The sequence below is a fragment of the Gavialis gangeticus genome, unplaced genomic scaffold (genome assembly GCF_001723915.1).
Source record: "Gavialis gangeticus isolate Ggan-Ray unplaced genomic scaffold, GavGan_comp1, whole genome shotgun sequence".
NCBI lineage: Eukaryota > Metazoa > Chordata > Crocodylia > Gavialidae > Gavialis > Gavialis gangeticus.
The window spans coordinates 21410767-21432002 of NW_017728995.1; the positions used below are offsets into that span (position 1 = coordinate 21410767).

Sequence of the window (21236 nt, forward strand, 5' to 3'; positions counted from 1 at the left end):
AAGACCTGGATAGGTTATAGGGGTGGGCTAACAAAAACAGGATGCGTTTCAATACTGACAAGTGTGGGGTGCTGCACTTGGGCAGTAGTAACCAGCAGCACACTTATAAGATGGGAAACTCCTGTCTTGAGAGTACAGAGGCAGAAAGGGATCTTGGAGTCATTATTGACTCCAAGATGAACATGGGCGGACAATGCAAGGTCACGGTTAGCAGAGCTAACCAGACCTTGTATTGCATCCACAGGTGCATCTCAAGTAGGGCCAAGGAGGTGATCCTTCCCCTCTATGTGACACTGGTCAAGCCACAGCTGGAGTACTGTGTCCAGTTCTGTGCGCCCCATTTCAGGAGGGATGTGGACAACAGTGAGAGGGTCCAGAGGAGGGCCACCCGCGTGATCCGAGGAGAACAGGGCAGACCCTACAATGAGAGACTGCGGGACCTGAACCTGTTCAGCCTTCACAAGAGAAGGCTGAGGGGGGACATGGTGACCATCTATAAACTCACTAAGGGGGACCGGAAGGGTTTGGGAGAGACCTTGTTTCCCCTAGCACTCCCTGGCATAACAAGGAATAACGGCCATAAGTTGTTGGAGAGTAGGTTTAGATTAGACATCTGCAAGAACTACTTCACAGTCAGGGCGGCTAGGATCTGGAACCAACTTCCAGGGGAAGTGGTGCTGGCTCTCACCTTGGGGGTCTTTAAGAAGAGGCTTGATGCCTACCTGACTGGAGTCATTTGAGCCCAGTTTTTCTCCTGCCCAGGCAGGGGGTCGGACTTGAAGATCTACAAGTTCCCTTCAGACCCGACTTCTGTGATTCTACGATGAGTGTTTTCCACAAGTGCATTAAATGCTTTTCAGTTTTCATGTCTATAAAGCAATTGCTGTTACTCTGTGATCACAAATGGGAGGGAAGAGTAGGGTGACCGTACCTTTTGTTTTTTTCCCCAGTCAGTACTGTTGTACAAACCAGTCCTGGGGATCCTGTCAAATGAAAGTTTTATCCTGTTTTCAGTGGGACTTTCATGACAGATGTTTAAAACTGGACTATTTCACCTGGCTCTCCAGCACTCTTCACCTGTCCCTCCCCCAACCTCCTGCTCTTTCTGGTGCTGCGTACCCCCCACTCCCTCCAACTTTTGGGCAGTCTGAACCCTCTGTTCCTGCTTTCTAGCACTCTGCACTTTCTCTTTCTTCTTTCCCTCTTTTCTCCCCATCCCCTAGGACAGTTTGGAGACAGCTGAGCACAAAAGAGGTAGGGTGCATGGATGGTTGTGCATACATTTCTCATTTTGAGACCAGGTGTTATGGTCCTCTACACATAATACAATGCTGCTGTTCAGATTTGTGTATTTCCAAACTGTAGAAAATTTTTTAGAACTTCTGCATTAAGTGTTAAATTGGTTAATTGGTTGATTTCATACCGCACCTTTCAGGGTGCCCCTACGTGAGCATGGAGGCTGCTCTGACGTGCTGTAATTACTTGATTAATCGAGCCTGCTGGAGTATGGCAATTATCACATTCCAGTAGCCTCCTGTGTCTTGAGTATCAGTATTCCTATGCTTAAAAATGGCAGTGGGGATGATGTGAACCAAAGCTCGTTGAACAAATTTTAGTTCAAGCACCCACACTGCCATTTTTAATTGTGGGGATGCTAATACAGAAGATGCTGCAGCACTGTAATTAAAGCAGCTTTCAGAGATGCTTTAATTAAGTGCCATCCCCCTCACCCACAGAGCACATGTAAAAGACTAGGGACAGACATTCAGAAAGCCTGAGCCTGAATTGCTTCAATCTTTGCAGGTTAGTCTAACCCGGCTAGGCTAAATCAGTTTTGTAACTGGACAGACGTCCCATAAATACAGGCACATGCCTGCAGTGGCTCAGGCTTGAAACCAGGGGATGCTAGAGCAGCCCTCCCTTCCTTCCACAGAATGGAGCTGAGGGAGGCATGGCCAGGCTCTGGCAGGAGCTTTGGTTAGCCCAGCAGGGAATTGATAACAGTGTTTATCGCCCAGCTAAAAAACCAGAGGGCCATTACCAGCTACTTGTAGATTCTGCCTGTTGATTCAGCAGGGACCTAGCCAGCATGTGGTCTAGTAGCTAATACACAGCCACCCCCTCAGCAAGGCAGAGGGGAAGGGGGAATTCCTGCTTAGCAGGGAGTGTTGAGGGGAGGGGGAAGCAGCCTGCAGTCTCTGGAGCTGCAGCCAGGGAGCAGAGGGGAGGGGCCAGCCCTGCTGTGGAGCAGAGAGCCCTGCCCAGCCCAGAGAGCATGCTGGGGGAGACGCTGCATAAACCGGTTTGAGGCAAATCAGTTAAGTCTGATACTACATTCAACCAGGTTTCTCTCAAACTGGTTTATGTGCACTGAACAGTTTCTGATCACTTAAATTGGTTTATGTGTAATGTCTGTCCCTTGCCAAAGTGCTCTTAGTTTTGCTTACATATGGTAGGGAAGGACAATTTCTGTCAAATGTGAACATCAGATTTTGAGCAGTTCAAGTATGCTTTGTCATAGGAAATTATTAATTTGTTGTTTTTGTTGAAACTACTTTTTTCACATGTACTTATGGGGGATGATCCATAAAGAATACAACTGGTACAACTACCAAATTAGAGGTTCCCAGACTCTATCCCATATAAAAAGGATGTCTTGGAACAACGTACCTAGAGAGAGCATGCAATTTCCATCTTGGAAATTTTGAAGAACAGGGTAGGCAGCCACTTGCCTAGGATGATTTAGTCAGGGATGATCCTGCCTTGATCAGGAGCTGGACTAGACTTGTGAGGTCCCATCCACCCCTCCTTTCCCATGATCCAATGAAACATTTATAATGCCAGTTGATGTTCACACATACCATCTGTGGATCTCACAGGTGGGATTTGTGTGAACAGAATTTGCAGATCATTTGTTGCATGATTTCAATGAGACCATTTGATATGGAGCTCATTACTAAAATATAAAGCGTTTTTACTAAAATATAAAGTATTTCTGGGGGATTGGTTGTTGGCAGATATTTTTCTTTCAAAATTGGATTAATGAGGTGCTTTGTACAAATCTCAGTTGTTTGGGTTTTTTGTTTGTTTGTTTTTTTGATGGCTCTAACTTCATACCGTGTATGTGTTATGAGAGTTAAGACGTTGCTTATCATCTACCTTCAGATGCAAATTAATGCACTATGACAGGGGTTGGCTCCGTAAGATCCACGGGCTGGATCCAGAGTGGCAGCAGCATGGAAGCAGTGTCCAGTTGTCCTGCCCTAAGAGAAGCAGCAGCAGCAGCATAGGCTAAGCTCAAAGCTCCCTGGTTCCTTTGGAGGGTGCAGAGAAAGCCCTGCCACCGTTGACCCACTGCCAAAGCCACTGGTCTGCACCAGACTGAGTCGTTCCAATCCCTGCCTTGAAAGGGTTGCAGCTCCCTGCACTATGTATTTACGTCGTATTTACAGCTCTTGCTTCTGGTTTATTTTTGGTGGTTTTTTATTATGAAGATAGAAAGGACAGATTAAGAAGTTTAAAATTGAAGAAAATGGTTAGTGATTTAAAAATAATGATGCTGCCATTCAAGTAAGTGTTTTAACTTACTAACTTATCTAGGGAGTAGATTACAAGAGACTTTTACAAATAAAACCTTTTTCCCCCTCTGCCTTAACAAAAGAACTGTGTCAAACTATGAATGAAGGAGCTTATTCACTATTACTGGATACAAAATACACATGGGTTTTTGTTTCTTTTCCAAATGCTGCTGCAAGTGGAAGTTCTATTGAAAGCAGTGAAGCATTAGACCCTGCCCTTATTGCTTTGCTGTAACAAAAAACATTTATTGCTGCTAGGTGAACCAGGAAAAGTTGTTACCTGAATTAACACAACTGAACACATTCCTATTTAGGACTGATATTCAGCTCATCTTCTGATGACAAGTTGTTGCAAGAAAATATGGAGGCTAGGATTGATGAAGTTGTTTGAAGGGGTGGGGGAAGTGGCTAGAAAGTTTTTGTTTAAAAAGTATTTCTTAGAATGCACCATGCAGTGTTTTGTAAGTCGAAGCATGAAGTTGCTTGCATTATTTTTTTCCCCCCAAATACCCAGAGGGCTTAGTACACACAATGCCCTAAAATTCTGGAAATAAATCAAAACCATTTTTTTGTTACACGACTGCAAAAATGTGTCTGGAACCACAATATTCTATTATGGACTGTTTCCAGTTTTATAAATTATATTCATACTATATCTGTGGGAAATAAAAGCCATCATAAATCATACAGTTTTATGCTAATAGCACAATCTCTCGATCATAGGTCCCGTATAACATTCATAGAGCAGATATACGGATGCAGATCTACAAATGCTCCCAGTGATATGGCAGAAATATACGTAACATTTGAATGGAAGATGTTTCTAACTACACTAGAATAGATTGTGCATTCATCACTTCCCTGTGTTGAGATATACATGTGATGTCCCATCAGGCAGGAATGGATACAGTTTGGAGGGTAGGTTATACCCATCAAATGTCTTTTGCCTTGCCAGAAAAGCTACTCTTGGTCATTCTCGTAGCTAATAAAAATGGCACACATGGGAATGTACTTGAGTAATCCACACACTGTTGTTTTATCAGTGAACATAGCTGACACCTGAAAATAGTTTCACCCTGGGCACTTATACATGTATCCTTTTAGTTCTCGGACGTGCTGGCGCTCCCCCACTTCAGCCTGTCTTAGCTCAGTTAATCGAGTCTGCCCCAGCTTGATTAATCGAGCTCCCTACCCCAGCCCCAGCTCAATAAATAGAGTCTGCTCCACACAGGAGCTGACGTGCGTCATACTGCGCCACTTGTAGTTGTATAAGCAGCAAAATGCACATCAGCATGGAAAAAATGGTGGTGGTGTGCTTTTGAACTAAAGCACCTCCAAGGTGTTTTAGTTCAAAAGTGCACCGCCACTATTTTCTTCACTCTGATGCGCATTTCACTGCTTATACAACTACAAGTGGCGCAGCACTGGGTGCTTCTCAAAGCGCTCAGTGCTGTGGCACTTACCTGTGTAAACGTGCTCCCTGGTGTTACAACTGTCTTTTGTGCTGTAAGGTATTGTTACACTTCCCAGATCACAGAGAAGCATTGTTCATGGTGATCATGATTGTACTTAATATCTTTCAATGAGAGAGTGCAGTACAGTATACATCTCTTCCCATCCTTCTAGTCTCATGTGTACTACTGCTGCAACATACCTTATGTGTGTTAGTGCCACTGCCTTATCTGTGAACATTTCAAAAACAGGATTACTGAAGCACATTGGCAGTGTACATTGGAAACAGGTATGCAAAAGGGGGACTGACAGCTCAATGACTTTGATAGTGGGAATCTGCAGAATTTAATTATTTCAGACCTAGACTAGTGAATCACCCTAGTTTCCTGTCCTCCGGCATCCCAGGATGCCTTGTGGCCCCCTGAAAACCCCTCCCACCCATGTGTTCCACCGGAGATAGCCTGAGGCCAGGACCAGCCTGTCATAGAGGTAAGGCAACAAACCTTCTGCTCCCAGCCTGCCTGCATTTGTCAGTCAGCCCATGGTAGGTGGGGAGTGGAGGCCCCCACTCCTGCCCTCCCCCCCACCCCCAGACCCACTGGGGTGGAGGACTACAGGGGGCTTTCTTCCTTTCCCTGCTGACTGGCTGGGGAATGCAGCCCCACCCTCTGCCAACCATTAAGGTTGGGGGGTGAGGGGAGGATGAGGGGGAAAGTAAAGGCCCCTGCCTCAGACCTCCTGACCCAGCCAGAACTGCTGGGGTAGGGTGCACCATGGGGGGCTTTCTCCCCTTCCCTCCTGATTGGCTAAGCCAGGGCTATGTTACCCAGCCCCAGCTAGGCAGTCAGCAGGGGAGGAGAGCCCCCCACAGCACCCCCCCCAACTGTTCTGGCTGGGGCAGGGACCAGGGCTGGGTGGGGGTTGCTCTGCTTTTCCCCCCATTCACCCTCCTGCTGCCATGCGCAGCTGTGGAAAAGGGGGGGGGAGGCACATTGAAAAGAGGTTCTCTGCTGGTTCTCCCTTTCCCTGCAGCTGGCAGCAGTGGGATGGGGGCATATACCCAGCAGCCAATCAGGCTTGGGCTGCTGATCAGCTGGGCTTGGCTACCTTCCTGCCTGTTTGGCATGATAGGAGACATGCTTGAGTGCCCCCAGCCTCCTGGCCTGGGCCAGTGCAGGCATCCCTCCATGGCAGAATTTGTGTTCTGTTCCTTCCTAATTTATTCTTCGTAGCTTAGAGAAACCGATGAAGTTTTGATTGATTCCACCTGAGGCTTTTTGATTGTGTGTACTTAGCCTAGGAGAGCAAAGGTCATTAACATCACCATTAAAAGAGTTTCTACATCTGATATAAACACATCTACATGATAGTCATCATTCTTGTTGACACGTTCACTAGAGAAACTAAAGATTGCATAAGATTGCACAGCGCTTTGGTGCTGGAGACATTTGGGATATATTAGGTAGACAAGTATGTATGGGACTAGAAATACAGACCTTGCTTTCTGTGTTCCTGGGAAAAGGTAAGAAAAATAAACTTTTAATTTGATGGTCATCTTTTCTGTTTGACAGCTTGTAGGTCATTTGGATCTCTGAGCTTTTAAATTATTTATTGTTTGCTGTACCATGATTTTTTATTAATGCACTCTTCCTTTTGATTATACTATAGTACTATTGACAGTGTCTTTAATCAGGTGAACCAGAAATATCTCTGAAGTCAGATTCAGGCCCAGGCATGGTTGTGGTACAAAGGCAGGAGGTTGCCACAGCTAAAGTGATCAGGATCCAGAAGGAAACGTTCCTGATTGAGGTTGAGGTCCCCCACCTGACACAGGAAAGTAAAGACCAGCAGTTGCCAAGGGAAGTGTTCACCAGCAAAGAGCAGACACCGCAGGGCTTGTAGGTAGAAGGCAGCCTGTACATGTGGATAGTCAAAGTGCATCATGCAAATGTCTTTGCCGCCCATCCTGACTCAAAATAGAGGCAGCACCTAATGGCAGCAACACCAAAACAAGCCCATCTGGGCTGCCACTGTCTATACAAGCTATCCTTTGCTATTAACCTGCAATAGTGTTTAATATAATGTATAATGTGAGGCCCTGGTCATGGGCACCCTTGTCCCTCAGTTAGATCCAGTAGTGCCAGAACCCTGCCCTTTCTGCAAAGAGGAGGTGGAAGAGAATCTCTTCCATACTGTCCTGGATTGCCCTGGCTGCAACCCATCTTTGTTGCTCTCAGCAACCTCTTCGGTGCTTTGGACTTCTCCAAGATTGTGTACATCTTCTCTATCCTTTATCAAGTGGCTCAGGGTAGCATGATCTGCCTGGACAACTTTCTGCTGGACGAGGCCAGGATGGTGACTCCAGAGAGCCACCAGCGACCAGCTCCGACTGTATTCTTCAGCCTTTCTGTTTCTTGGTCTGGGTCTCATTTGATTTTGCAACAAAATGGGGACCAGTTTGTGTCATGCCGGGGACATTGCTAAGTGGAAGACAGACAGCTAGTCTTAAATATATATCCCCATGAAGAGTATTAGGGAGAGGAGGTTTCAATCTCTGGTGATATGGGTATTTTATTACTGATGCTCTTTGATTTCTCTCTGTCTTCTTTTTTCTTTCTCTTTCTCCTTCCCCTTCCCAGACACCTATCATGACTTATTTTTAATTGATCAGCAAAAAAGCAGTAGAACGTATTTCCAAGAGAGAAGAATTTGCTTTTTTCTCAGTAATAAAGCTTGATTACTGCATATTGCAAAACCTGTTCTCATTCTTTTCTACTTTTATCCTGCAGTTTCATATCGTTTCTCATATTATAACTATTGTGGCATTTGTTTCTATTTATAAACAACTCTTCATATGTTTCCCCCACTTTCTTTCTCACATGATTTGGGTGAAAGACATTTACATTTCAGATTATATCATCTAAGGGTTTCCCATGAGGGTTTTTCCTGCAGGAGAGGATGACTGAGACAAAGTCCTTATCCTTTCTTAGACCTGGGTTTTGCGTTGGGACCTGTTACTAGAGATTGTCTTCAGAGTCCCAGAAAGCCATGTAGGAAAAGGAGGTATTCTGTATAGAAAAAACTCACATCCTGACGACATGCCTTTCATTTTTCCTTTGGCCTTACACACACAGTTATTGCAAGGAATAGGGTAATGAAGATGCAGAGGGCAAAGATGGCCCTAGTTTCCCATGGACCTATATTAAATTCAGTGAGAGTTTCTGATGCAGTGCCACCTATCATCACCTTTTCCTGTTGCATCCACTAAATGAAGCTAACTTCTAATTTATATGCCAAGCAATCATACTTCCTCAGGAATCCCTTACATTTATTTCTAAGTGTTCCAGTGCCACAGCTGGCCTATTATTTTTGTATGATTTGTTTCCTCTCTTAGGAAGCAATGGTGAAAGGAGTGTTGCTACAACAAATCACTTCCTATTGTGTTGCTTCAACTTCACACTCCCTTGGTCACCAGTTTTAAAATGAAATTCTTCTGTTGTGTGTTGATTTCTCTTTATAAGCATCTGGTGCAGTCTTTTCTTTTGATGTTGTCATACTGCTTTGAGGCTGCATAAAACCTTAGCACTATCACAGCTGTCTGTGCAGTTCATCATCCTAAATTGTTTTTATTAGCTTTAGGACTTCCAGGCTTAAACAATAGTAGCTTGACTTGTTCAAACTTTATCACAGAAAGTCTGAACTTTAATATCTTAAACTTAGCCTCTGGACCATTTAACAGGTCAGGGAGTGAAAAAAGCGTCATGTCTTCCTGAGGAAACATGGCAATACGTATTCATAAAGACTTTCTTGATGTTTTCATCATCTCAAAGAAGGGCAAACTGACCAGGTTCATTTTTTGAATAAGGCATCATATCCTTTTTCCCTTTCAGGACTCCATGGCTAAGCACAGAGAGCCAAAAAGCCTGAAGCTGAATTAAGTCAGGCTTCGCAGATTAGTCTAAGCTGTGTAGATTGAACTGATAAGCAAGTGAACAAACATTCACTTCTGATTCTGGAAATGCGGCCATATATGCCTGCAGTGGCCCAAGCCAGAAGCCAGGCAGCACGAGAGCACTGCTTCGCTGAAGCAGACAGTTTGGGGCAAGGCTAGCCCACCCACCCTGTAAGGGGGGTTTGTAGGGGAGGTGCAATGCATCCTGGGATACTAGGGGACTGTAAATTAACTTGAATTCAGAGGGCATCTAGGACAATTTCAATAAACCAATTTAATCTAAATCAGGTAAATCTGATACTACACTCATCCAGGTTTATCTTAAACTGGTTACAGCCATTTGAAAGCGGTTTATGTGTATTTAACTTCTCTTGTGTTACAGAGCTGAACTGGTTTCCAATCACATATACCAATTTATGTATAAGTTCAGTTCCTAGACCATAAATTTAACTTTATCTCAGCTATGTAGTTGGTCCAATAAAACATATCACACTAAGAAATCTTTGTCTCTCTGTGGTTTTGGATATGTTTGTACCATTGCTTTAACCTGCCCATCTTCATTGGGGCTGCACAGGGTATTATTTTCTGCAGGTGTAACAAGCACTTTTTGTGTCTTGGGCATTGGCAGCTGCTGTAATTTTTGTACCCCCTCAATATTGATGCCAAGAGCTAGTGCCCCGGCTGTCCACCCCTAGTTATGCTCCTGCTGTCTTCACTGAGTCTGCATAGGGTATCCAAGATCCATCTATGTCAGTGTTTTAAAGCTTAATTAATCTTGGAACAGCTCCTTGAGATCCCTGGAGGAAAGATGTTGCATTATTTTGATTGTTGTATTTATTCATTAAATATACTTGGGTCAGATTCTAATCCCTGTAAGTGCATCAGGCTAAGTCATAAATTTCTTGTGGCTCTTTTATCTTCCACAAAGTTATGTAGATTTACAGCTACTGAAGATCTGGTCACTTGCTTCACAGGTATTCTCAGTAATTTCAGTGGAGCAATTTGTTGAATGAAGTATTGCCTAATACCAAGTATGGTTATTAGTATCTCAGGCAGTCTCATAATGATCCAGAAGACATGTTCCTTCTTATAGCTCATGTGTCTTATCTTATTGCCAGTTTTAATATTCTATCAATATTCAAAAGAGGAAAAAAAAGGAAATGGGCTTACCTTAGTAACAGTATCGAAGGTAATTTGATATGAGGTATGAAGCTGGTTTGCTCGTTAACTGATAAGGAACAATCTTCAAGTACTTTCTGGGTTTTAGAATTTGGAATGTTGTTAAAAATACTGTTGTTTCTGCCTTTGAGGCAGTATGTCATAAATTTAATGGAACAAATTTATTTCTGATGTAAATACACTGGCTTTATAGACTTTTACTAGAGAGTAATTTGGTTCAGTATTTCTTTCTTCCACCAATGTTGCTACATTGCATTCTGTACAAACCTTATGAAAGGAACCTCATATTTGCTCAGTTGTTTCAATACAATTTGTGCTATAATATGTAATTTGATTTTTGATGTGCTGTAAGGAAATTACAAAATAAATAGTGAGTATTTTCATTTCTTTAATTTAATCACATATATTGTCACGAAAGTTTCAAAGGAATGCTGATTTAATTATGGAGTGGAAACCGTCTTTAGTTCTATTATTAAGTGAACAATTTGAATTGAGTCTTTTTTTCTATCAAACTTTTATTGAAGCAGCCTACTTGTTGAAGTATGCCACAATCTAATTTGCATGATTTGGGTGGCTTTCGGTTATTTATTCTATTATTGTTGCTAGCACCTGTGGGAAATGTGGATCTTTGGGTACTGACTGTGTTAATCAAACAACTTTGTATGTTTCTACACTGTCCAAGTACATGTCATTGCATTAGAAGGCTCAGCCGATGAAATTGGGGACTTGTAATATACTACTGATTGGATTAACTTGTCCATTTTGTGTAGCTTGCTTGAAGACTCATTTTAGATAAATTAGGAAGATTAAATCTGAAGAGTGACCTTTGATAATTATTCCTCCTGACAAGATCTCTGAAGTCTTTAACATAAGCCCAGTGCTCTTGTAAGAATATTAGAACTTTAAATACTAGTAACTGGCAGTGTAGCAGATTTGATTCTAATATGTATTTTATATAATTTATTTTAGTAGACTTTTATTTATTAAGCTCTAAATGCTATAACTTATGTCCCATTGTGGTGCTACTATTAAACTCTTTTGTTCAGCTATGATGTACTATCTTTGACAGTGGATAGTTCATCACTATTGTAATGTGATATTAGGTTTCTATTTATTTTAAGTTTGTGCTAATATGTGTGTAGTCAATGTTACTTAATTAATGGACTATTAAGCTATAAATTGGTATTGGTAATAGATGTGTAAGTGCTAGGTTACTGACGAGGGTGGCCATCATAGAGGACATTCCGGTTTTCTGCTACTCTGTCCTCTATTGATACAAAACCTGACACCTTTATGTCCTCTCTTTTTCTTTTGGCAGAGGACAACCAGACTGTCTTCTATGATGGCCACCCTATTACTGACACATTTCCCTTTCTGACTCTCCCCTTGGTCCCAATCCAAACCTATCGAAATCAATGTTTTCCATGGACAGTTAGACCACTTTTTAAAATGGGATTGAGGTTCCTAAAACTGTGGATAGCTGTTGAGTAAAGTTTTCAAAAGGTTGTTGATTTTAGTCATTGTTTTCAACAGCTATCCATTGTTCAGCTATTGATTTAAGAAGTAATTGTATAGATGCTTTTTAAAAAATCACTAGGGGATGTTAGAAAAATAAATACCTTTAAGAATTTGGCCTTTGAACATACTAAATCTAGTGTGTAACAAGCTGTTCCAGGTATCTGTAAGCAGAGCTCTCAATTATGTGGTTGTTTGGATGCTAATATGTCATTGGGGTTCTATCTCTCAGTCTCAGTCCTTTTAATTATGTTTTTACATACAAAATGCAGCTGAAGTAATGATAGCAGCTGTGTACACATATTCAAGTAATCTGGGGAACTTATCCAGAGCTGTGTGTACAGACATTTGAATGTTGAGGCCTAAAGGAGTGGAGAGCTTATAGTGATGACACTGGGCAGCTGCAGGGGAGACCTTGTGCATGCAACAGATGTGCCTGGAAACAGATAGCAGCACTGCATAGGGCTGCCCTGATTGGCTGACCCAGACAATCTATGTTCATTGTGTTTCCCTGCTGCACAATGTGGCGATCATGAAGGTGGTATGTTCTGCTCTCTGCTGGAGCAGCAGAGTCCAGCAAGTGATACCATCTCTCTCAGGGGGGATGCTGGGAGGACTATGCTCTCCTCTGGGAGAAGCCACAACATATACAGACATTTGCTGTCCCAGGAGAAACTCTTCGAGGAGTAATTTAACTCTGGTTATTCCCAGGTTATTTTTCTCCTGTAGTTGCCATTTTTACTCTAGGAGAAAAATCCTGTACAGTCATGGTTTCTTGTGGGAGACCAATGGCTGTTCCAGGAGAAACTGAATGTCTGCATGAGGCCTGAGTTCAGTATAAGATTTCTTTAAGTCTGTAGCCAGAGGCATAACTGGGCAGTTCTGCACACTGGGTGGCAGCAGTGTATGGGACAGTAGTTTCAGACAGGTTGCCCCTGATAGCGATGGCTAGGCTTGCAGCATGATGGCTGCTATATTTGTGCCCTGCTCCCAAAGTTGGGGATTGGAGCAGGTGTCCCCCTCACTGCCACTCAGTTATGCTAGAATCATTTACTCATTTTTTGTATAGCAAGCCTTTTACGCATCAAAACAAAGACTTAGTAGTTTCCTTTCAGGATTTCCTTTCCATCCTTAGCATGCTTTCTGCAAGTATGTTTCTTTGCCATTGGCTCTGGAGCTGGTAAAACTAAATTCATTGTTTCCTTTAGGTGTCTTGTCATTGGCAGTCTGTAAACCATCCAGTAGCAGGTGTTTAGCAGTGATAGGAACTGTATTTTGCCCATGGAAGCCAAAAACAACCCGTTCATGGTCTCTGCTGGCCTATGGAGCAATATTGCCAAAATCGCTTCTAGACTCAGGTTTTCTGCATGATACTTTGTTATGCTGCCTGCCAGGATATTGGCACAGGCATCTCTCCATTGTAGGTATGAAGGCCGCGGAAAACTTTCATGCAAATAATATATTAGGATGTTTTGGTGGCATAGTTCTTTCCTGCTTTGCAGGTGCTTTGCTTGCTGAATTTAGGTCAAATATATCATCCTAACAAATTTTCCAGCGCTCTCTTCCTTCCCCCCACAGTTGCCCCTTTGCAAAATTACTTTACATGAATACTTCTATGTTAAACAGATTTTAATGTGATGATGCAGTATCACAAGAAAAATTGTTGCTTTGATGTTTTACAAAGTATTTTTAAAACCAGAAACTTTGGGGGAGAAGGGAACATGCTAGTGGTATCTAGAGAATATTAAGGTTTGCTTTTTCTCTGTTATAAATCCATTTTAAAGAATCTGGCTACTCCCAACCTGTTGAGTTATCACTGAGCTTTGAGTTTCTTCAAAGTGCATTCTGCTTACTTCTTTACAGTGGAATACACTGAGAACTGTACTGTGTTTCAAGTAAATTGAAAGTGCCTGAGGGCTGAGACCATGGCCTTCTTTGTGCTACTTTTGCTTAGCACTATTGGATGATGAATAATAATTAGTAGATGTGACTGAAAATAAATTGGGGCAGAAAATAGAGTTTGCTGAACAAACGTACCCCAAAAGCCCTTTCTTTTTTGCATATTAAAATTTGACTTAACTGTTTCTTTTGGAGGGCTGGAATTCGATAGGATTACAAGAAAGAAAACTTCAGATAGGTTTAATACAAAATTAGTAGATTTCTTTTCCCTAAAATGAGCTGCTGAATAATTTTATAATTTTATTTCAGATTTTTTACTAAATAATAATATGGGACTTACCTGTACATTTGTCTAGACTGTTGGAATTTATTTTTATTTTACTTTATCATATTTAAAATTAGGCTTAGTTTAATGATTTAAAAGTGTCGCTCCACTAAAGTTAAAAGGAGCTTTGTCATCGACTTCAATGGGGCTAACATTTCACTACTAAATTCCACAGCGAGCTCTGTCAGTGTAACTGCTGGTGATAATGCACTCATTACTGACCTGCTCTATGACTTGATTTCCTGTCTGTAAAATGTACCCAATTCCTGAAGTTTTGTGTATTTTATTTAATACTTTTAAAAACACTTTTAACCCCTAAATGAAGTCCCATCATACAAGCTTAATCAGGTTTGAGGTGAATAGGTGTATATTTTCACTAAAAATAACTCTGTACCCTGATCTACCGATAAAAAAAACAACCATTCAGAAATTCGCTGAGTAAAAACTTCAGCATGAAAATGGACATTTTTCATGTAAATTGTAAATACTTTTTAATATAATAACATACTATCAATTATTTCTGTGGTATCCTTTAGGTTTCTAATAGGATACTTCATTCCTAGAGAGCAAAATTATCCTTTCCCATAAAGCTATATATAGATGTACAGAGAGAGAGATGTATTTCTGATCACTGCTAAGGAAATACTTGCAAAGATAAAAGGTGCTATAGTGTACTACATGGTGTCTCTCATGGACTCCATGCCTCTCATTATTGAAATTGTGAACTGTTTTATCTAGTCCTGGTAAACAGATATTGAGGGAGGAAAATAATGTATTGTTTTTTTCCACCCCCCCCAGAGATTTGACACAGTTGCCTAGAAAAGAAGATACAGACATTGCAATGCAACTTCTGGTTCACTGGACTTCTCGTGGCCTCGAAGATGTTCAGCTAGTAAATTACTCTGTCTTGCTTGATGTACCGGGCTCTTCTTCAAATACAGTGACTCTGAAAAAAAGTGGTGAATGCTTTTATCCTAGCGGAGTGCAGTGTAACACAGACACCAAAAACCCTCGCAGCCAAGACCTCCTGTATTCATATGCTGCTTATTCTGCCAAAGGAACTCTTGAGGTAATGTGACCATTTGTCTCTGTCGTTTATGGGGAATAGAATTAGGAATCAACAGTTTTCATTGAACTCTAACTGGGAAATTGGTAATCGTGGAAATGAACTTGGAATGCTCAGACAAGAAATGAGCAAATAAGCGCAAACCTCCTCTCAGACCTTGAAACGAGCCAGGCTCAGCTTCCTGTGATGCTAATTTAAGAAAATAAAAAAATAAAGGCTGGGCATTTTTCAGCTGATGGACTGGACTGTTCTGGTTTTAACTAGATAAAGGAATCTGGAGAGGAGGCATCAAGTGGGATTCAGGCATCTGTCTTGGGCCCAGCACTATGAATATCTTCACTAATGACTTGGCGAATGGATTTGAGGGTATGGTTACTACATTTGCAAGTGACACCAAATTGGGTGGGGTAGCAGATGCGTTGGAGGACAGGATTAGGTTTCAAAATGAGCTTGATGAAATGGAAAAATGGTCTGAGATAAATGGGTTTATGTTTCTGTAAGGACAAATAAGAAGTGCTCCATTTCAGAAGGAACAATAAAATGCACAGACAGAAAATGGGGCTAGGCTTCTGCAAAAAGGATCTGAGCATTACACTGTGTAGCAAGATGAATATGAGTCGGGAGTAAATATCATTGTGAAAAATCCCTTCCAACATAAAGGGTTGTATTAACAGGAGTATTGTATGCCAGTCATGAGAAGGGATGCTTCTTCTCCAGTGGTGCCCAACTGGCAGTCAAGGGTTAAAATGCAGCCCCCCAGGCTCCTGCCTAGCTGTTGCTCTTCCCTGCCATCACTCCTGCTGCTGTGGTAGCTGGGATCTTCAACCTCTCTCTCCAGCATCTGTTTCCTGCCACCACTCCTGGGGCAGGCACAGCAGGGGCAGATCCAGGCTGTCTGCACAGTGAGAAGGGCAAATTTGCCCACGATGTATATGGGACGGCAAGTGGCAGAGCGGGGCTGCTCTTGCTGCCCACACAGCTGGGAATGGAGCCCGGCTGCCTGTGCAGTGGTGGGGACATTAGGGGACCACTGGCCATCCAGAAGTTAAACAGCTCTATTGTACTCTACTCAGCACAAGCCTCATTAGGAGCACAGTGTTAGGTGCTACTCTTCAAGAAGGAGGTGTGAATGACTCCAGTGCAGATTGGCAAAAACGATTAGATATCAGAAGAGCATGATGTATGAGGAATGGGTGGAAGACTGATTCCTTAGTTTGGAGAAGATGAGCCTGAGGGTGGATTTGCTAAGTCTTCAAATACAACAAGGGTTATTTTAAAGAGGATGGAGAACAATTGTTTTCTGTCCTCACAGGAGCAGGGCTAGGAATAATAGCCTTAAATTGTACCAATAGAGAGCTAGGTTAGATATTAAGAAGAACTTCGTAGCTATGCAGGTGCTAGAACAGATTATTTAGAGTTTGTGAAACCTCTCTCATTGAAGGTTAGACAAGCCTGGGTTGGTTTAGATAGGGCTGTTCCTGCCTTGAGCAGAAGGTCAGGCTGAATGATCTCCAGGGATCCAGCCCTACTTTTTGTGATTCAGTTTTCTGAGGGCTTGAGGGCACTATACAGCAAGAGTAAGAGAAAGTGCTTTTCAGTGAAGAATGGTCTGAACACAGACCTAGTTCCTAGGGACTTCTGAATTATAATCCTGGTTCTGCCTTAGTTTCTGCAATGATGTTCCTCATTTACCTGCCCACAGGGGTGTTGTGAGGCTGAATAAATATGTATGAAAAAACAAGGGTGGGTTTTTATTAGTGCCATCTTTCATCCTCTCCACCACACAATATATCACCCTGGTCTTTTACTTAATTTTTTATCAAACTACAACATTTCATGATTAAAACATTAAGTTATCAGAGATGTATAAAGGAAATTAAACTTTGAAGAGCTTCCCTTCCCCCCTTCTCCACACGCACTCCTGCCAAATAAAGGTATTCTCTGTCTTCCATTAATTACTCATCTCTATGATGACAGCACGTTAGTGGCTTGGATAACCATTAATGCAACCTAATTTCTGTTCAGTTTGCTCATGATATCTTTGTAATACTTGGTAGTGAACTTTCAAAATTTACATAGCCTTAGAGCAACCCTGTTCTCAGTATTCCAGTCTTGCAGTCAATAGGTAAATTAACATAATTTCTGAGCAAAGTGTTTGCATTTATTAATATGATGTAAGGCACTGTGGGCATCTTATCAGCTGATAGATTTGAATAATATGCAGCACCACCTTATTATAATAGGCCCCGAACACAAACCATATGAGATAACAATAAAGTTCTGGTCTCTGAGATGAATCCCGTAAGTGCACGGGTGTACTTGATAAATAAAGGGCCTGATAAATTTGAGGCTATGAGAAATCCAGTGTCTCTGGAGATGTTTGTACTCTTGGGCCACTGACACATGTTCAGTTAAAGACATGATGGGATTGGATTCATGATGCCAGCAATTGCTCTTCTTGCCATGCTGCATGTGGGGTCATGGATCAGATCCCAGTTGTGGTCCATTTGCCAGTACAGGGGGAGCCTGGAATCATGATCCTGGCCGCCTTCTGCACCAGCAAAGGTGCCCAACAATCAACTGATTGTCAGCTGGCTGTGGAGATGCACTGGGTATCTTTGAGTTCCTGGAGCTGGTCAAAGATCAGCTAGATTGGAACTGCCCCCGGGCTTGAACCAGGCACAGTGTTGTCCCTGCTGACCATTCATCATGTGTTCAGCAGCAGCATGAGGACTGCACCAGCACCTGTTTGAGTCACAGTGCTGTCTACCCTGCCACACAGTCCTTTTAGGCTAGGGACATACATTCAAACAGCCTGAGGCTGAATTGATTCAACCTTTGCAGGTTACTCTAGCCTGGCTAGGGTGAACCAGTTTGTAACTGGAGAGACATTCCCTCTGGATTAAGGAAATTCAGGCACATGCCTGCAGGTGGCTCAGGCTAGAAGCTGGGGGTGGCTAGAGCAGCCCACTCTTCCCTTACACAGTGCTGACCTGAGGGGGGCGTGGCCAGGCCCCAGCAGGACCTCTGATTAGGCAGGTCTGCCTGCACCATTCCAGGCTTTTCTCCGCTCGCTGCTCAAGGGGTAGGAGTGTTGCCAGACCCCTGCTAGCACTCTGAGGCAAGGCGGGGAGGACACAGTTTTTACATTTTTTGTGTAATCATTTTGTGGCTGGTTTTGGTTTTTTGTCACACCATTACTTGCCTGAAAATGTGACCGGGTTACACTTTAAGTCATGTTAACTGGTTAATCGCATCTTAAATGTAACATCTGCCTGAGGCCTTGGTAAAACAAAGTTTATTTTTACCAGTAAGCTATAAAACAGGTCTTATTTCAAAATTATTCTCCATTATACTATGACCACTGCATAGTGAACCAAGCATTTACCCTTACACATACACACAGGCTGCTACTGCACAGGTATCGCTGAGGGTAGACTTCTGGACTTTGTAGAATCAAAAATAAAAGACAAGTTTGTATCACCTAAAAGGATAAATATTTTAACTATGTTAGGGTTTACAACTAGAGATACATCAAGCATCCAGAAAACTGCAGTGGATCTGCAGTTTGACCTCCAGGTACTCCCTACCACAAAGTATAAATATCACCCATGATGGCATTTGGTAATAAGACATAAACCATGTGGTATATGTGTTTCAACTATATAGTTATTGGCAGTAATGTAATTGGCATCTAAAGAGTAAGCCTCTGCTGTCTGTTTTCAAGTACATAATCAGTAAGTAGAAAGTTGTTAAAATTATCAGGGTAAGACATTAGGGGGAGGCATGATCACATGTAAAAATATATGTTACAAAACAAGGGTGTCAAACACAACTATCTTTCTGGCCCACCCGGACTACCAGAGGGTACTGGAAGTTGCACAGTTAAGCATAGCCATGAGCAGTGAGCTTGGCTTTCCCTGTTGGAGCCTGCACCCTTGCAGTGCCCTGTTCTTGTCCTTGCTACCACTATACCCTGCACTCTGGCCACTGCTAGACCCTGCATGACCTTCCTCCCTGCTGGACCCTGTGCTCCCACTGCTGCTGGACCCTGCATTGCCCCTGCACTCACTGGTGCCAGCCCCTGCCCGGCTGCTGCTTCCACAGTGTAGCCCTCCTGTTCTGGGCTGGATCCAGCTCACAAGGAGCTCTACGGTCTAGATCCAACCCAGGGCCCTAGGTTAGTTTCATGCCCCTGTTGTAAAACAAAACAAAAAACACCCTTCCTTTACTATTGAATAATTTACTTTCCAAATGGGATGCAGATACTTAACAGTGGATAATTTTGCATAGAATTTATGATTCATAAAGTAGTTGTAGTTCTGATACTAATGATTCATCCTTGCTCCTTTTTTTTCTGTTTTATCTGTACATCTTTTTCATATGAATTGGTAGCAAGCTAAGCCATTAAACAGTTCTTAGGTCATTGTAGCTTGGGTACAGGAAGAGCTGCAGTTCTGTTTTTTGTTTTGACAAGGTTATGCGCAGAATAACCATGTTCCTTTGCTTTGAAGACCCATCATGTCCATTCATCATATGACCATTTTATATGAGCTATCCAATTTGTGCTTTCTGGTAACAGACTAAACAGCATTTGTGATATCTGAAATCTACTTCAAAAACCTATTTAATGCCAGTGTGATGGATGGTGTGCTTTGCTGCCTCTCTGTAATTCATCGTGAACTGGAAAGGTGATACTGTTTACCCCATCAGAATGACAGGCAGGTCAATGTAGGATTCTAAGGAGACCTTGTCCTGTCATTTGTGAAATATATATAGTGGTTATGTAAATAACTTTAACATAGGCCAGGTCAGTGCGAGGAAACTCATTCACTGATGTATTTGTATTAAAAAAAACAAACCCTAAATATTGACCATAATTTAATAGGGAGGTTAAACGCTTTGCAGAATTGTTGAAGACCCAAAAACAGATCTGACCAAATACAGATTACATTAAGGGAGAAAATTACATTTCATCTGCATTATGCATGTAGGGGGACATTCACTCCTTTGTAGCTAGATCCAGCACATAGCGTATACACATTTAAAATTCTACTTAAATCCACCAAAGCAGAAATTACATAGGACTTAATGGTACATAGGCATCTTCCTGGTCATCTGAAAGGGATGAATTTCATGTCTAAGCATATAAAGAGCAGAACCAAAGTGCAGCACCAAGATCTTAAATCACATGCATTGGATGCAAAGTGTAAAGCAGAGAGAAATTAATTAAAGAATAACTGTCAAATGCCTAACAATTTACTTCAGAATTTTAAGCATTGCCTCATGCCTTTCTAACTGCATGGCGGCTGTGTTTAAATGTCTGGAATGGAGAATATAAAGAGATATGGCAAGGTGAACTTAAAGTTAAGGTGCATACCATCCACAGACTCTTAACTCTGCCCACTAGAGAGGGCTGTAGAGAGTTGCCACGTTTAGTAGGCAGAACGTCCTCTAGTTTGTTCCACAAATTTGAATCCCAGCTCCATTTATTGTGTTCAGTAGAACTATTGAATGGGATTTGGACTGGCTTGGCCAAGCTGTGGCTTGATCTGAGAGATGCATACTTTTAGAGATCTAGCGTGGCCACATTTTGGTTCTGAATCATGTAGATTGTACCTGGCTTACAAGAATGCCTTTTTACTAGCAGCTAACAGGTATATGGGGTGGTGATCTCTATGGCTTAATGAGGGATATATGAAGGCAGCATCTCAGAAGGAATAATCAGGGCAAGGGGGTAGTAAAATCTGGTAAATCTAAGTTGCTTTCGTTTGCACTGTTTGAACACATTTGTTATCCCTGGCCTAATTCTAAGTGGCTCCTTGGCAATGGTTTTCCAGCTACAGAATACACTAGCTGAATATTAATCCATTCCCTTCTCTTACAGCATTTCCTCGCCTCCTGTCTCTGTCTAGCAGAGCCTGGTTTTCTCTCACTTCCCTTCTCCCCACAGGCTGAATGGAGGATACATTTTGAAAAGTGTGGGAGAAGACACAGGAACAGAGAAGGGGCTAGCCTGGCACATGTGCAGACAGTTTTATGAAAGGGGAACAGACGTGAGGCATATAGATAGGTACTAAGGGTTTTGCATGGAAAAACTGACCAATTAGCACTTCAGATCATTATTCCAGTCCCTCCATATTCCCCTACAGCTTGTCCCATCTTTGCTCCTATAAACCATTCTCTTCTTTGTGCCCTTTGCTTTGCTCACCCCATGCACCCTGCAGCTCCAAGGATCTTCTGATTTTTTTTTTTTTTTTTTTTTTTTTT

The 21236-nt window shown here is 42.2% G+C and overlaps 1 protein-coding gene across 2 annotated transcripts in view; it reads left to right on the forward strand.

Annotated features, from left to right (window-relative positions):
* Positions 1-21236, forward strand: part of NAALADL2 (N-acetylated alpha-linked acidic dipeptidase like 2) — a 989869-nt gene that overhangs the window by 366284 nt on the left and 602349 nt on the right. For both annotated transcript variants that reach the window (XM_019503319.1, XM_019503318.1), the window contains exon 4: positions 14699-14969. In XM_019503319.1, the coding sequence (XP_019358864.1) occupies positions 14699-14969 (271 nt within the window). The remainder of the gene's footprint in view (positions 1-14698; positions 14970-21236) is intronic.